Source organism: Trachinotus anak, unplaced genomic scaffold, assembly GCF_046630095.1.
Source record: "Trachinotus anak isolate AG129_WGS33_773 ecotype Australia unplaced genomic scaffold, CSIRO_AGI_Tana_v1 ptg000012l, whole genome shotgun sequence".
Lineage (NCBI taxonomy): Eukaryota > Metazoa > Chordata > Actinopteri > Carangiformes > Carangidae > Trachinotus > Trachinotus anak.
In genome coordinates this window covers 12192189-12208376 of record NW_027273863.1, presented here as the reverse complement: position 1 = coordinate 12208376, position 16188 = coordinate 12192189, and the positions used below count along the sequence as shown (strand labels likewise).

General features: G+C 41.7%; 3 protein-coding genes across 6 annotated transcripts; 2 read left to right on the top strand and 1 right to left on the bottom strand.

Annotated features, from left to right (window-relative positions):
* The first annotated feature begins 1072 nt into the window (after positions 1-1072).
* Positions 1073-6844, top strand: chrng (cholinergic receptor, nicotinic, gamma). The gene is made up of 12 exons (XM_071492631.1): positions 1073-1265; positions 2585-2721; positions 2809-2853; positions 2981-3105; positions 3413-3568; positions 4514-4611; positions 4735-4935; positions 5110-5224; positions 5310-5424; positions 5555-5819; positions 5914-6047; positions 6127-6844. Exons 1-12 carry the CDS (start codon positions 1202-1204, stop codon positions 6346-6348), a joined length of 1677 nt encoding a protein of 558 aa, XP_071348732.1. The 5' UTR covers positions 1073-1201; the 3' UTR covers positions 6349-6844.
* A 1383-nt stretch (positions 6845-8227) lies between these two features.
* Positions 8228-12025, top strand: LOC139629048 (phospholipid scramblase family member 5). The gene is made up of 7 exons (XM_071491392.1): positions 8228-8576; positions 8675-8752; positions 8873-9065; positions 10572-10683; positions 10769-10868; positions 11191-11249; positions 11776-12025. Exons 1-7 carry the CDS (start codon positions 8228-8230, stop codon positions 11800-11802), a joined length of 918 nt encoding a protein of 305 aa, XP_071347493.1. The 3' UTR covers positions 11803-12025.
* Positions 12019-16100, bottom strand: eif4e2 (eukaryotic translation initiation factor 4E family member 2). Of its 4 annotated transcripts, none has more exons than XM_071491391.1 (8): positions 15943-16100; positions 14945-15056; positions 14727-14861; positions 14449-14553; positions 14195-14347; positions 13960-14100; positions 13255-13330; positions 12019-13153 (listed from the first exon to the last, which is right to left on the bottom strand). In XM_071491391.1, the coding sequence occupies exons 1-7, from the start codon at positions 15960-15962 to the stop codon at positions 13295-13297; spliced, it is 702 nt and encodes a 233-aa protein (XP_071347492.1). In that variant the 5' UTR covers positions 15963-16100; the 3' UTR covers positions 12019-13153; positions 13255-13294. The 4 variants fall into 4 exon arrangements, with proteins under 4 accessions (XP_071347492.1, XP_071347490.1, XP_071347489.1 ...); XM_071491389.1 differs by having other exon boundaries at positions 13964-14100; XM_071491388.1 differs by lacking the exon at positions 15943-16100 and adding an exon at positions 15474-15841.
* Positions 16101-16188: the final 88 nt, after the last annotated feature.

The window sequence follows — 16188 nt, the reverse complement described above, 5'->3', positions numbered from 1 at the left end:
AGAATGAGGAATTGTAAATGGACCAAGAGGAAGTGACACCTTTGACTTGTATACAAGCCCCATCTTTTGTCTACCTCTCTGTGTCTCACTGTGTCTCAGCTTCTGCTCTTATGATCGTGGTTATCGATGGCTGAATGAGCCTGAATAATCCAAAGTAACTTCACAAATAAGATCTGCCCACTAATCTCTGGCACTAATTTTTGCCCAGCTCAAGTCCTAAAAGGGGGATATACAAGCATATGAGTATAACAGCTGAGTAAACACATGAACACATACTTCTGTTGCAACACATCAACTCCTGCCTCTGCCTTGTGTGTTTATGTGTGTGTGGGATATCATGGCAGGAACAAGTAGTATTTTTATGACTCTCTCTCTCTCTCTCTCTCTCTCTCACACACACACACACACACACACACACACACACAGCAATCACAGCCCACAAATGTGTCAGCAACCTCCACAGTCTGGTCAGTCATCACAGACGGTGTGCTGTAAATGGATGAGACTTATCACCTGTTCTCTCGTCCACTGTAAGGCTTTTTTTACTTTCTGGCTCACAGACACTCACAATGTTGCTGTTGTCTCCTTCTCTTTATCGTCTAATCTTGCTGCCTATAATCCTTTTATTGTAGAGAACACATTTAACCATGGCTTCTGATGGAAAAAGCTGTTAACTAGCTTATTATACATTACAGCTGTGCTAAATTTGCCCTCAAAGAGTCCATGAGTTATTTTATTTTCTCTGTGTAGACGCCTGAATGACAGTAACCAGGTGCACTAAACAGAAACACACAATACAGTGTGTGTTTTGATGGGGTACCTTAACACTGGAGGGCAGCCATGTACTGAGTACAATGTCTAAACTATGTGTATGTCATGTTCCCAGTCTGTGTGTGTGTGTGTGTGTGTGTGCGCGCGTTCATGCGTGCGTGTTGTGACAGCTGGCTATGCCGTACTGGAAATACACTCTTGGATTTAACCCTAACAATCATCAACTCCCCCGCAAAGCTCCAACCATTCCTCTAAACCTCAACCCTCCCATCAGCCCTAACCTCTGCTGGGAAACACACACACACACACGCTCACATTCATACACACACAGAGACAGGCTGAGTGCCAGCAACTCTATCAAGTCGTGTCCGTGTGAATCAGATTAGTGATCACAGCTTTGTCTCAGACAGCGCAGCATAAACACACACTGATGGATTCTGGATCTCCGCTCTCTCTGTCACTCTTCATGAGGGTCTTTATGATTTCTGCCACAGGTAGGAACGCTGGTTAATCAACCTGCTGCCACATGTAGTAGAAATGACAGAGTGTCTTGTTGGTTCCTAGGGGTTTGCATGGTGTGGTGTGAATTTGTGAAGTCTGATTTTATAGATAATTATTGACTGAGGACCATGGTTACATGGTAGGGAGTACAAACACAATATACAATACTGTAATGAAAAAGTAATGACAGCTGTAGTACCAGATTCTTCAAGAAGGAGCTAAGTTACATATAACTTTTGGCTCATCCAGTTGTAATAACAAAATTAATTTAAGCGGACAAATGGTTTGAATAATACTTTTATTTATAGTACTTTCTGATTCTGAGGTCTTATTGATTAGGCCTCTGTTCTTACATTCAAAATGTAATACTCTCATCCCCAATGACTGTCCTTACAAAGCTTGCAGTAAACCAAACAGGACTCTTCACCAAACTGTGTCAAGTTCAGTAATGAATGACGATAAAACAAGTATTTACTTTTGTCTCAAACAGATATTATCTCTGAATTGTACTTTATTGTGTACAGCAGCAAGGCATATACACATCCGGCAGCTGGCAAATCAGGCTATTTTTTTGTGCTGACAGGACTCATTAAATGTGTTTTACAGTGTAATCCATTGTTGTATTGTACAGTCCATTGTTAAATGCAACAAAACTTGTAGTGGACTTCATGCAGAATGCAGTTTTTCAATCATTGTACCTTAGGGTTCATCAGGTGTTGTTGCTGTTGTGATGTCCAGTACTAAAGGGTTAAAACTGTTATACTAGACATCGACTAAATACTGCACTGGCAACATCTGTTTGTGGTGGAAGTCTGACAAACCAAAAACACCCTCAAACAAATAGTCTACTTGCTCTAGTCAGCTTGCTCTCCTTATTCTATATATTTGTCTTGCAATTCATTACCTCTTGTTTTAATCTCGGGTGGAAATTAAACTGAAAGATTTCACGGGAAAACAAAAAGCCCCAAAAATACTAGATCCTACATTTCCCATAATGCAGCTCAAAAGCATATTTAAGCAGATGCCCCGACTACATACCCACCTCTTTCAAAGCTCACACCTCCAGTTTTTAATAAAATACATTCTGTTCACAATGTGATGTCTCAAGTCGTAGCCAAGATGACACTGCTTACATCACTATGACATCAGCAGGGTTTTTTTTTTAAATTTAGGATACTCCTCTAGAGCCATAAGACACATGGGAGACAGGAAAACCTGAACTTAACATGTAAAATGAATGGGGTGGCCCTTTAAATGTAGTCTTTATGCTATCGCTTGTTCTTGTCTTTTTGTCTGCGTGGTTTGTCCGCAGCATCTGCAGTCAACCTCGAAGGGGAACTTTTTAAGGAGTTGATGAAGGGCTACAACAAGAACGTTCGACCCATGGAAAAGAGTGGAGACATCACTCGGGTCGATATCAAGATGACACTCACCAACCTCATCTCCCTGGTGGGTAAACTTAGGTCTGGTGTTTTGATTAGTGCCTGTGGCTGCACAGACTTTTCAGTTAACATTGTCTCCCGAACTATCTCTCAGAATGAAAAGGAGGAGGCCCTGACGACCAGCGTCTGGATAGAAATGGTTACCACACACACATTTCACCTGCTAGGGTTTTTTTTTTTTTGCCGCTTTGCAATAAAACTGATTTTATCATAGTACATTTGCAAAATGTGGTTAAAAGTCAAACTCACTGTATTTCTTTATGTAGCAATGGTGTGACTACAGGCTCAGATGGGACCAGCCGCCCAGGTCAGCTCTGTATGGGGACATCACCTCTGAGCTACGTGTCCCTTCCAAGAGCATATGGCTGCCAGATATCATACTGGAGAACAAGTTAGTGTGTCAACTTTCACATATGAACATATTAAGGAATTTCTCTTTGTTTGATTGAATAATTTGGTTCTGCACGCAGGACTTCAGCTGGAATTTGAAAAAAGGGAAACTGAGGGCATGAGGCCTTCCTTCCTTGAAAATTGTACTCTAGTGTAATATCAGTAAAGCAGAGTATCACAGCTGTATTTACTAAATCTACAAATTTATACATATAACATTTTTATTAATAAAGCCCATTGTGTGTGTTTGTGCGCTGTACTATGCCACCAAACCTCAGTGTCTGTCTCTTCTTTCCTCTGGTCTGCAGTGTGGACGGACAGTTTGAGGTAGCATATTACTGCAATGCACTGGTGTCTCCTAACGGCTGTGTGTACTGGCTGCCTCCCGCCATCTACCGCAGCGCTTGCACCATTACTGTCAACTACTTTCCCTTTGACTGGCAGAACTGCACCATGGTCTTCCGGTGAGTAGAGATATTGGGTCTTGATGATCGGCCAGTGAGCAGCGTACGAACAGTTCCTTTACATACAAAACATGATTCTACAACTCTGTTGGAGAATATAAAGTGCCTCAGGTTCATCCTTTTACCCTTATGTATCTCTCAAATTTGTTTTCATATCAAGAGAGAACTAAAGTTATCCAGTGTTCTTCAAAATCTGCAGTACTTTATACAAGAGACATAAAGAATTCTTTGAATTAATTAAATAAAAAAAGAAACAAGATGTTAAATTTGAGAGATTAAATGAAATAGCTGAATACAATATATATATTACAAACTGTAAAAGTATTTGTGCAAAAGACCTCAAGCAGTGCAATTCATTATAATAAAGTTACATATAATATATGTGCACTACCTGTAATATATAAACACAGTGCAGTAATAATACAATGCTGTGATATATATATGATAGAAATCAAATACATAAATTATAGCATATAACAACATAAAAAAACAATAATAATAACAGTAGAATTATGACCTTGTTATATAATGATATAAACAATATAATGCAATATAAAATAAAATAAAGTTGAAGATACGTTACTACTTCTTATACTACTGCTCCCAATGTAATTATACTGGCAGTGCAGAAAAGGCTTTAAGACAGAACACAATGTAAGGAGATGAACTTTTCAGAAAGGACAAATCTCTTTTCTGTTAAAAAAAACTGTAAAAATAACAAATTAAATGAAAAAAAAAAACTTATAACTTCAGTGTTTCTAAAATCCCAGCTACAGCTCTATTTGTTTACTCATCAGGTTCCTTTGTATTAACATAGTCTACAGTCCAAAGCAGGGACAATGCTTCCTTCATTCATGGTCCCTTTTCACCATGTTGCCTTGTAAAAGTGAATAGACGGCTGTGTTTGTTGTGGAGACAGACCACATGTTCTCTCCCTGTGTGCAGCTCTCAGACTTACAGTGCCAATGAGATCGAACTGGTTCTCAAAGAGGAGGACAACTACACACTGGAGTGGGTGGATATTGATCCAGAAGCTTTCACAGGTACAAATGAATCGATAACCCATATGAAACATTTAAATGATGGATTTTAAATAAGTGCACAAAATTCTACATTTGCCTAATATGTGGTCAAATGTTTGTCTCCACTGAAAACTTTGTTGGTAGAGAATGGGGAGTGGGTCATCAGACACAGGCCAGCTAAGAAAGTGATCAATACTCAGTACACTAAGGATGAGCTGGAGTACCAGGAGGTGGTTTTTTTCCTCATCATCCAGCGAAAGCCCCTTTTCTACATCATCAACATCATCGCTCCCTGTGTGCTCTTCTCCTCCCTGTGTCTGCTGGTCTACTACTTGCCTGCCAAAGGTCTTTTCCCTCACTTTGTGTATCTAAAAGACTTTCTTGACCTGTATGCTTGACAAGACAGAGGTCCAGCTACGTTACAATAAGTTTACAATATACCTCATGAAACTTTCACCTGGTTAGTCAATACACTACACCAATCTGACTGAATACTGGTTTGTGGTTTGATTTTTGCAGCTGGAGGTCAGAAGTGCACAATGTCTATTGCAACTCTTCTGGGACAGACTGTCTTCCTCCTCCTTATTGCTAAGAAGGTTCCAGAGACTTCGAGGGCAGTGCCTCTTATTGGAAAGTAAGTTCATAGATTTCACTTCAGAGCCTACTGCTGACTGAAGACTGTGCTGAAAAAGATTTGATTTATAAACCTTTGGCTGCAGGTATCTAATGTTTGTGATGTCAGTGACTACCATGGTCGTGATGAACTGTGTGATAGTCCTCAACGTTTCCCTGAGAACCCCAAACACTCACATAATGACAGACAAAGTCCGAAAGGTGAGTGTGAGGTCAGACCATCTCTTTTCTAAGTGGAATTTCTATTAAGCAGCTACTGAATGAACATACTGTGAAGTCCACATCAGTTTGTTTGCCACTGGTTTGCCCTTTGACCTGCTGTCACTTTCAGATCCTCCTTAACGTCCTGCCTCGACTGCTGAGGATGCAGATGCAACCCTGGACACCAAACAATGACAACACCTCAGAAACCGGAAATGGTGAGACCCTGAATACAGAAAGGCACAATGTGTTACTGGTTCCCTGTCGACGCCGCAGCTCCATGACCCTCATCACTAAGGCGGAGGAATATGTGACGAAGACAGCTCGGTCCGAACTCATGTTTGCCAGACTCAAAGAAAGAAATGGATTGATGAAATCAGTATTAGAGAAGCTACGTAAGTATTTGAATGAGTTTGAATTAGTTTAAGTGCCTGTGAAAGTGTGTTTTACTTTTAAACCCCATGAATATCTGGTCTGTTTTGGACCCAGATGATGGGCTGGAAGGGGGCACAGCTGAGCAGCTTAGTGCCAGTCTGGCAAAGGCCTCTCCAGAGCTGAAGCAGTGTGTGGCATCCTGCAAGCACATCGCTGAGACTGCACGGCAGCAGAACGACTTCCAGAATGTGAGCTCTATATTCACACAGCTAATGATCACCTCGGGTTAAAATCAGTATCAGTTACAATCTTTTACTTTTTTTGCAGGAGAATGAAGAGTGGTTCCTGGTGGCCCGGGTAATCGACAGGGTTTGCTTTATTGTCATGACATTGGTGTTTTTTATTGGCACTATTGGGATCTTCCTGATGGGCCACTTCAACCAGCCTCCCTCCTCACCTTTCCTTGGCGATCCAAAGAAGTATCTCCCTCCGTTGAACAATCTGACTGACATAACAGAGAACGGGATTGGAGCAGACTTCCTGGGCTGAGCCAGGAAGAGATCATTAGATTTCATCACTTTAACCAAAGTGGAAATCTGACGACATCTGTCAGTGTTCTTTCACTAATGACTGGGACACACAGGGAATGGAGAAGATACAACTGTGTGTATTTTCTGCACTGGTGTCAGTTGCTAATGTGGACGTGTGCGCTATCACAGAGGTTAAGTCAAATATGCTTGGTCATGGTGATAAAGGATCCACAGCACTTGTGTGGATGCCACGTTTGAGCCGTAATGATGCATTCTGGTGAGTTGTACGTTTTATTTACGGTTGAAAAATGTCAAATTCAGAGCTGTGTAACAAAAAAGAGAAATATTAGTGGCTCTTCTTGTTGTCAGCGCAATGTTTACTGCCAGTTTACTTTTTGCCCTATGAGACTCTACATGAGACATGGTGTTGATCACACGTGTAACCAGTAAACAACTGAAATGACTTTCAGCCAAATGTTCTCAATGAGTGCTTTTATCAATAAAGGTACCACTGTAATCGTGTGTATTACACAACCGACCGTTGCAGAAATGTGTTAATCCTGTGTTTGATGCCTTTTTCAAGGCACATTTCGAGGGTGCTGACACCCCCCCAGGCTGCCCTGAAACACAGACCCACTGTGCAGCCCCCCACCTCTGGAAGCAGGATTTCAATTACATGGCTGAGTGGTGCCATTCTAGCCCAACAAAAGGCAGATCCGGCTAGTTGGGATGGAAACAGAGTTGGGGGATAAGACAGAGCTGGGGGACAAGAGTGGGAGTGAGACCTCCAGACACACATACACTCACAAAGCCAAACATTACTACATGAACAGTCACACAAACACACAGAGGTGGTAAGGAGGTTGGCGCTTAACCCCTCTTGATCCTGAGGACTCACGAGTGTCTGCCTGGTCTCTTTCTTCTCACAGTTACATTTTCAGAGTCTGGAGGTTGAACACAGATGGTAAGCAAAATATTTTTAATGGTTGTGCGCTACTTTCCGTCTTTATGTTCTGTCATATCATATGTAATGAGGATAGGATGCTATAGGAAGTGTTAGCCCTATGGGCACCTGTGGCTCTCCTTTAGCAGTCACTGTATATGTGTTTGATAGAAGGTAGGCTTCATCATGGTTTTGTCAAGGAATACACAGTGTTGTTGTTCTGCAGCTGTAAAATGAAACCAATCTGTGCAACAAGACAGTGAGTATGTGCTGTGAATAAAAAGAAGCTCAGGCTGGCTGCCATGGTGAAATCATGTTTATATTGCTGCCAGGGAACTGTCTGAGCCACAGTTTGGAAGGAGAAAAGTTGTTTTCCTTAAACCTCCCCTCTACCTTCAAGAGTTATCTCAAATGAAATTAAAAAGTAAAAAAAAAGTTAAACAATGAACCTTCAAGCCGGTGTAGTTTTACATCTTCAGGCACCTAAAAATTATCAGAGTAAAACAGTCTGAGAGAGCAGTAGAAAAGTAGAGTAGTTAAGGGTCACACACAAAAACAGTTTGGGAACCACTGATTTAGTCCACCAGTTCCCAAAAAACAAAATAAGATGGTGTTGCTGAAAATTTTTTGATTGAATTTGCAGATGTAATATTTGAGAAATACTCTATTCTATAATTACTCTATTGGTACAACTTCATATACTGTCAGTTTATAGTTACTTTTTCTGTGGCTGCAAACATCTTAGCTAATTGTATCACACCATTCTGGCATCTAACTCAAAACAAGTGATGTCTGACCCAGGTCTCATGCACGCCTGTCACACTGAATAAAGTAGCCTAGAACTGTCAGACTTATTCAGCTAAGGCTCAACACTGAGTTGACGCATTATCCTTTTTAAAGACCAGCAGATTCTTATAAGATTGATGAGTTCCACATACATTTTCAGCTTTACACTATGTCAGCGGTGACCAACCAGCCTCTTCCCTTTGGTCGTCTGGAGCGAGAAAAGCACATCCAGATGATCTTCAGAGCTTTCCAGAACCGCTGCGAGCCTTCACGTGAGTGCCAGACTCACTCACCTGGACCCAAACCCCAGCGAACGCCTCCTGGCCGGGAATCTGAAGACCAGCTTTCAGGTCAGAATCCTGGGAGGAAGATGGAGAACGGCTACATGCAGCCACCAGAGAAGGTGAACGGGCCAGGGATGGAGGAGCAGAACCTTGGAGGTGCAGTGGGATCAGACATAATGTCTGTGCTGGAGACAGTCAGTCGGATTCATATTAGTGCTAGGCCAGAGTTGCAAGGTAAGAAAAATGTATGTATTTGTGTGTTTCTGTGTAGAAGAGGATTATTGCAGTGCAGAGATTTCCAACCTGAAGAAAACAATGCTTCCTTATTGTAGGCCCACAGTGTGTTCCCAGGAGGATCTACAGCATCACCACAGGAGGCAGCAGGTCGCAGTTATTTGTGGCTGTGGAAGGTACGGGTGCGTGTTCGGCTACAGTACATGCATCTCATCTGCATTTTGCATTAAAAGAGAGTGAATACTGATGTTTTTCAGTGTATCCTCAGTCTCTCCTTGATGTCTTCCTCTTATCAGAGAGCTCATGTGTGTGTCTCCAGTGTTGCGGCCCAGCTCGGGCCTGTTCTTTGAAGGGCTTCGACTGTCAGGGTCACCAGGTCTTTTATTTTGAAAGGCCTCTTAGGGTGGACGCCTGCTGCCTCGGCTGCTGCCTGATGGAGATGAGAGTCTACACGCCTCAAAAACATCTCATTGGCACTGTGTGCCAGAGGTAGGACAATCTGAATCTGCTGCTATTGTTGTTGGTGGAACCTACATTTACTCAAGTACTGTACTTAAATACAGTTTGTAGCTACTTGTACTTTATTGAGTTTTTCTATTTTTCTGCTTACTTTATTCTTCTTCAGTCCTACATAATGGGTACTTTCATTTCTGATACTTGAAGTGCATTTTGCTGCTAATACTTCTGTACTTTTACTGAGGTCATGCAGGATTCTTACTCTTATTTTCAATCTGTGATAATAATACTTTAAAGGTGTGCGTATTTCCTTCACCACTGGAGTTGAACATGGAAATACAACCCCCCTTTTAATCAAGTAAAAACATTTTCAATGAGATAGGAATGTAATGATCCCTTTCCAAATAGCCTTATTAAAAGGATTAATCCAATCCAATTACAAAAAAGTAAAAATAAAAAACAAATTAAAAAACATATTAATACAGAGATAAAAATTTAGCTATTATAAAAGACTACCTTCTACTGCTATTGAGTCATGCAGTCGGTTTTATCCGACCAGGTTTTGAGACATCTTCTGTCCGTCCAGTAATTGAGATGCAATTTAAATACAGACATGAATGGATTTTTTTTTCTTTTTTTTTTTTGTGCTGTTCACAGAATTTAAAGAAAGATTTGCCTATGAAGTTTACATCCAAACTACTTTCTATCAAAAAATAGTCAGCATGCTCTGTGGGTTATCCAGACCACTAGACTCATTTATGAGCAGAGATGTTGCTGTTTAATTTTGTCATTTTGGTGAATGATCGCTTTAACCCTTTGACCTCCTGCTATCAGTATATTGTACCAGCTATCTTAATACTTTACATTCTCATACTGAACAACTTGTCATGTGAGCCTTTTTCCATGTCGCTCCCAGCCTCTGGCCACCCTGAGCCACCGTAGATGCCCGGGCCTGTCTGGAAATAGCATTGAGAGCCTTTACTGTTCCACACAGCCGGGGTGTACTCTAAACCTGGGGGACTTAATGCACAAAACAGCTGTCTGCACGGAGACACACCAACAGAACTGCACTGAACTGGGAAGGAAGGAATGCAGCATCCTCCTTAATGGGAATGTTGGCTAATGGAAGCGATGGCAGCCCCCTATCTCCTGTAGCCAAGCCAAAATACTTTCTTCTTCATCTGGCCTGAGTTTGACTCCAGGGTTAGCTGGGCTGCCTTTGTGTGTTGAATTTAGAGTTTTCCAGAAGCGACACTCGATGAGGTTGTGTCCAATTACTGACCTGGCAGAAGTTTCAGTGACCAGAGATCTACTTGGTATAAATATTCCCTCAGTTGTGCTAGAATAAAGCATGCCCCAATTTGAACTCTTCGGACACCAGGCAAACAATGGTTTTGGTGCTGCAGAATCATGACAGCTGAAAATGTGACCAACCAAGCATCAAGGCTGGGCTGCGCTACTGTGTGAAGTACTGGCCAGTGTATCTGCAAGGTTGCTTATTGCACGATCACGTTAAGTCGTTGTGTGTTGTGCTGCCAGGTGGAGCATGTTCACCCCTCTCCTGGAAGTGTGTGATTCAGAAGGAGTAAATAGCATCAGGATCCAGGGCTCCTGCTGCCCGTGCCGCTGTTTCTCCAACCAGCAATTTCAGGTAGTAACAATTAAGCGACCCAAAATAAACCATGTTTCTACAAGTGTATCACATTCAGTATTTTTGGCTTTTAATCATATACCAGATCGTCTCAAACATCGGGGAGAAAATTGGCACAATATGGAAGAAATGGCCTGGCTTCAGTGACGAACATAACATGGACCATGAGTATTTTGGGTTGGAGGGTGAGTTCCACCTGAGTTAATTTTATTCCTGTTTCTTTTCACAAATCTCTCTCTCTCGAGTTTCTTAGCAACACTAAAGAAGCAAGACTCCCCCGCTACACTGAAAGTTAACTCTAGACCATCACAGCCTTCTTCAGATTGTCACAACTCCATCCTGCACTTTGCATTTTGTTTTGGTTGCTGGGAACCACTGTTTGAATAACGCTGTAGTAATGTATTTTCAATTTTAGCAGTGCGGGCTTTTTAAGTACCAAGCTTTTATACCCCATTTACATTTCCAATTATTACTGGTGCCATTTCTAAATCTGTTTCACTCTTCCAGTGCCACTGAGTGTGGAATCACACATTAAACTGCTGCTGCTAGGAGCCACTTTCTTGATGGTAAGCTTATGATTTTTTATTGTTATTCTTGTACAAAGATATGTTGTTGTGTTACAACATAATTACATTCATTTGTGTAGAAAGTGTTCAGATACTTTTGCAGTGGCACAAGTACCTAAATCAGTAAAATGTACATTGTCAATGCAGAAAAATGAATCATTAATACCTTAACTAGTAAGTATTTTTACTGTTGTAGTTGATCTTGGTAGAATTAATTATAGAGTACATATTAAAGTATGTATATACAGATTGGTATAGTTTAATCTGTAATGCATCATATTTCAGAATTTATTGCAGTAGTATAAAAAAATGCATCCATAATATGACCAGCCAATAACTGTCAAATAAATGTGGAGCAAAAAGTAAATTTCCCTCTGAATTGCACTTTTTTACAAAGTAGTATGTGGCATTAAAATGAAATACTCAATTTTGTAAGTATTATCCTTCACTAAATGTACTTAGATTTTAGTCATAATTAATTTTTCCCTCCCTGGTGAAGTCACCTGTTCTAATTATTTCTCCCCAGAATCACATGTTCTTTGAGATGAGCTGATCAGTGAGGATGGACCAAGCGTTTGTAACAGACTCATAGTCCATAAGTGGACGACAACTACTCAGGCACCAGCCAGGTCACACACTTCATGGCATTAGAGGCTGCACCATGTGCACCAAGGCTCCTGTGGCACTGAAAGGTGTAGCAGAATCTTTCTAAACACACTTCTATTCATTTTTTAACATCCATTTATGAAAGAAAGTGACACTGGACCAGTTTTAGCAGCAGATGCATATTTGACATTTATTGCTATATAATCAATCAGGTGTACATCCAACAGTGTTTCTTCAGTTTGACACACACGCACACACCTGCACCCATCATCACACTACCAAACATGGCCAGCATTACAGTTTTTCAACAAACTATAGGCGCTTTCTTAACATGGTTCCAAAAACTGCTCCCGAGGAATTAATAAAAACTGTCACCTGAACCTGGGCCCAGTTTCATTTCTTTTACTACAAAATGGAAAAGGAGTGAAGGTCAGTGTTTCAGGACCCCTATACACCTTTACTGAGGACATTAAAGCAGAGCCCGACCCTTGGATTATTTAATGTAATGTAAAGACAAAACAAGACAGAAGGGAAACCTTGGTCGGGCTCGAGGCCAGGCACAGTGATCTAGGCAGCTTGGCAGTCCATTTTTCAGATGCCAGTTATACAACCCTCTGCTTAACACAGGATGGCCCTCATCCTTTGGGATTCAACCTCCAGGTCAAAGATGGAGAATCATCACTGATTCAATTAAGCGATCTTTGAAGTGGACTGTATTTACAAATATATCGTACACAATAATAGTAATCAGTCTAGTTCGAAATGACCAGAGGAATTGTAGATAAAATACAGCACTGTAATAAAATAACATCTACCAGCAACCCTGTTTGAGTCCCAATAAAACAGATCAATACAGACTTAGTTTGACAGCAGGAAGTGTGATGTTATGTTAAGCAATAAAATCAGATCTCGCATTCTGACAGATTGGCTTCGTTGTGGGTTTTCTTGAATTTTGTCAAGTACACTTTGTTAACAGCTAATGACCAAACACCAGTCTCATGTCCCCTCCCCTCTCTAGTGGCAAGTTAACAGATCTTACAACTTGCATTACAAAACATAAAAAAGGGGAGGCTTTGTTCTCCTCTGGTTGATTAAAAATAACGCATATTTCTCTCTTCAACTTGGTTCAGTGTCCCGTTGAAAGGCTTTTCTGTTCATTTCCAATTTGACACACAGAAGGAATGGTCTTCATGCCTCTGCTCCTGACGTTTACTGTCTTCAGATCACGCAGTGCCAACTCACGCAGAGGTATCCTTCCCTGGACTCGTCATCCCTCAACACATCACATATACACACACCTACACAACACAGAGAGAAACAACGTCACATCACCATGAGACAAAGTACATTCGAGAAAAACTTTTTTTTTGCTCTAAATTAATGTAGCAGCAGGTCTTACCCTTGCAGTGGTTCTCTGTGTGAGGGGCTAACGTCCGCCACTAGCATTCACCAGACCATGGAAGTCTTCCCATGCTCTGCAAAGGAAGATGCAGTACGTCATCATTCATAATACACAATCAAAGCGTTAAGATATTTATGCCTTTTCAATGGTAAGAGTCACAGCTGCATCAATTTACTGCAAAAGCACATTGAACATGGTGTTGCATACATGGTTCTAGTTTACTTTTACACCAACAACTGACAACGGAAAAATAGCTGTGAATGTTGTGATAAAAGCATTTAATTAATCAATTATAATTCCCGAACAAAGTCATGTGTAAAATTCCAAAGTCCTGCAACTATCAATTATTATCATTATGTAATGTGATGTTGGTTATTTTTTCATGTAAATGTCATGGAAAAGGAAAATGCTCATCATAATTTCCTCCAGCCCAATCATATTCAATTTAAAATGATATAAAACAGAGAAGTAGCAGTTTTATTTTGCTTGATAAAAAACAGAATTGATTAATCATTTTTTAAAAACACATCTGATCAATTTAAGTTGTGAGAAACATTAGTACTGTTTTATAGAATTCTGGTCTCTGGAGCAACACTGATGCATTACAGTTATAGTGAAGAAAAATGTTAAGTTTGTGAGCATGCAAACATTTATGTGTGAGAGAAAGGTTGGAGAGAAAATAATAAAAATGAGGAGACATACATACTTAATGCTGTCTGTATGTGTCTTGTACTCCATGATGGTGTTGGGAGGCAGGTTCAGGACTCTGCGCAGGGTGTCTCTGATGCGAGCAGTGGTCGCCTGGTCACTTGCTGTCTTGTTCCAGATGGAAATTATGTCCTCCTATGGAAAAGCAGAGTAAGAAGAGGACATGTTTGAGTATACAGGAGTAGGCAGTGCAGGATTACATGCAACAGGTGTCTGTTGGTGGGTTTACCTGGAAGCGTACTGACACCACAGCCCCGCAGATCTCCTCTCCCACCATGAACTGCTCCCCCAGCATGGCCAGGATCAAGTTCTCCCAGCACCGAGATGCTAGGCCTTTCCTCAGACGGATGATCCACTTCCCACCCATCTTATTGGCATCATCCTACACACAAGACATCCAGGGTTTCAGAATGAACCTTTATAAAACATTCTTTAGTGTACAAGATCTCAACAAGTCCAAGATATCTGCCAATGTGTGCTCACCTCCCACATGGGTTTAATACCCTCTTTGAAGAGGTGAAAGTCACTATGGCCCGTCAGATCGCCTGGCCGGATCATGTGACTATAGAAACGCCAGAACTGCTCCACCTTAGAAAGGATGAGAAATGGTTACGTCAGTAACGGTGGGAGAACAAGTCAGCATAAGCCTGCATTTAAAGGTTAGGGCTGCATCTGGCTAAGGTGATAAACAAAAGCAAAGAGGGTCGCCTCCCTATATACTGTATGTATGCTCTCTGAAGTTGTCACGAAGAGTTACATACCGACGCAAAGCTGCCAATCTGTTTGATGTTCTGTTCGTAACTCTGAGTGCTGGCTGGTCTCCCCGGGGTGCGTCTGGAGTACCAGAAGGTGTAGTTGTATTGAAGAGGGTGCTCTCCTGCCCCTGGCACCACCATCTGCAGATGAGGAAATGTGACTAAGCCATACAATTAACTTAAAAGGCTGCAAACACACATGAGTCATTCTTTAACAAGCGTACCTTTTTCTTAGAAGTGTTCTGTTCCTTGTCCTCGTCTTCAGTTTTTTCCTTCTCACTGTCTTTCGGTGAGCCTTGGTCCTGATCGTGGTCTCCACTGTCATCATCTTTCAGACTGGATTTGATGGTAACACAGACAGCAAAACAAAAACGTCAGTGACATGCACTGACTAGTTAAAATGAAAGGGGACTATCACTGTGTTTCCTGTTTCTTAGGACCATCTTGCTGAAAGTATTAGTCTAATATGAAAGTCCTGCAATGTTTTACGCGTGATTAGTCAATTTTATGCCAATCTTAGCGGCTGCAGTTTACACTTTTGAGTTGCACTGTGTCATAGTGTCGTGTATTTCTAATAATTAGTGTAGAGTGATATCAACTGATCCTCACTGCCTTCTTAAAAGTTTGATTTATTGCAGCGCTGCTGCCTTTCACTTCCACAGTTTCAGCTACGTGCAACAAACTGGCAAGTGATTGTACTTTTCCCCTGAGAGCTGCAAAGATTTAGACTGCTTATATTTCACATGTACACACCTGCACTTAAAACTGCCCTGGCCATGAATCGCCTTTAACATGATGTCAGCCATCTGCCCGTCCTTAGGGTCATGGGAGTCTAGCTTGAGCCCAGCCTGCGAGCACCTTCCCCCGCCTCTAAACAACCACCACACCGAGGATTCAGGGCCTGCGCGCCTTCCGCCAAGCTAAGCTACACCTAGCAACACGGCTCATTTCCTGTAATGAAACACAATTTACTCCCCGTTGCCGTTTCCATTTGTTGCAAACGCACACGTCTGCGCGGACCTCGCTCTCATGTGGGTTTATAAGCGCACACGGTGCAATGCAGGACCATGCAATGAGGCTGACACACCTCTCTTTTTACACGCAGCGCGACAGCTTTCCATTAACGCTACCCGGTGGATTTGTAGTCGCCGACAGGGGAGCCCGCTCTCTGATTAAAAAAAAAACAAACAAAAAAACCCCACAGTAACTTTTCATTACTCACGCATCAAATTTGTTGTTCATTATTTTCCAGGTGAAAGCCTCTCCGGGTCCGACCACAGCCTCCTGAATTCCGCAGGAACGGCGGCGCGCACTGTGGACGCGGAGTGTACGCGCACGCCATGTGTTACTGGTCGTGGTGATGAGCGTGGAGAGATGAGAGGTGTCGCAGCTCTGTGCAGTTTTTCACCAAAATGTTTTATTTACTCTCACCGAAAAACGAGCATGGCAGCCAAAGATCCTTATCAAA

Bases quoted from the DNA above. Each gene is read 5' to 3' on its own strand.
- eif4e2 (XM_071491387.1), bottom strand. From the start codon at position 15,526: ATGGCTGACATCATGTTAAAGGCGATTCATGGCCAGGGCAGTTTTAAG. The intron at 15,057-15,473 runs GTGTGTACATGT...CATCAAATCCAG, and splicing joins CAGGGCAGTTTTAAGTGCAG to TCTGAAAGATGATGACAGTG. The intron at 14,348-14,448 runs GTGAGCACACAT...TCTTGTGTGTAG, and splicing joins GTATTAAACCCATGTGGGAG to GATGATGCCAATAAGATGGG.
- LOC139629048 (XM_071491392.1), top strand. From the start codon at position 8,228: ATGTCAGCGGTGACCAACCAGCCTCTTCCCTTTGGTCGTCTGGAGCGA. The intron at 8,577-8,674 runs GTAAGAAAAATG...TCCTTATTGTAG, and splicing joins TGCTAGGCCAGAGTTGCAAG to GCCCACAGTGTGTTCCCAGG. The intron at 11,250-11,775 runs GTAAGCTTATGA...ATTTCTCCCCAG, and splicing joins TAGGAGCCACTTTCTTGATG to AATCACATGTTCTTTGAGAT.
- chrng (XM_071492631.1), top strand. From the start codon at position 1,202: ATGGATTCTGGATCTCCGCTCTCTCTGTCACTCTTCATGAGGGTCTTT. The intron at 4,936-5,109 runs GTCTTTTCCCTC...TGATTTTTGCAG, and splicing joins CTACTACTTGCCTGCCAAAG to CTGGAGGTCAGAAGTGCACA. The intron at 6,048-6,126 runs GTGAGCTCTATA...CTTTTTTTGCAG, and splicing joins AGCAGAACGACTTCCAGAAT to GAGAATGAAGAGTGGTTCCT.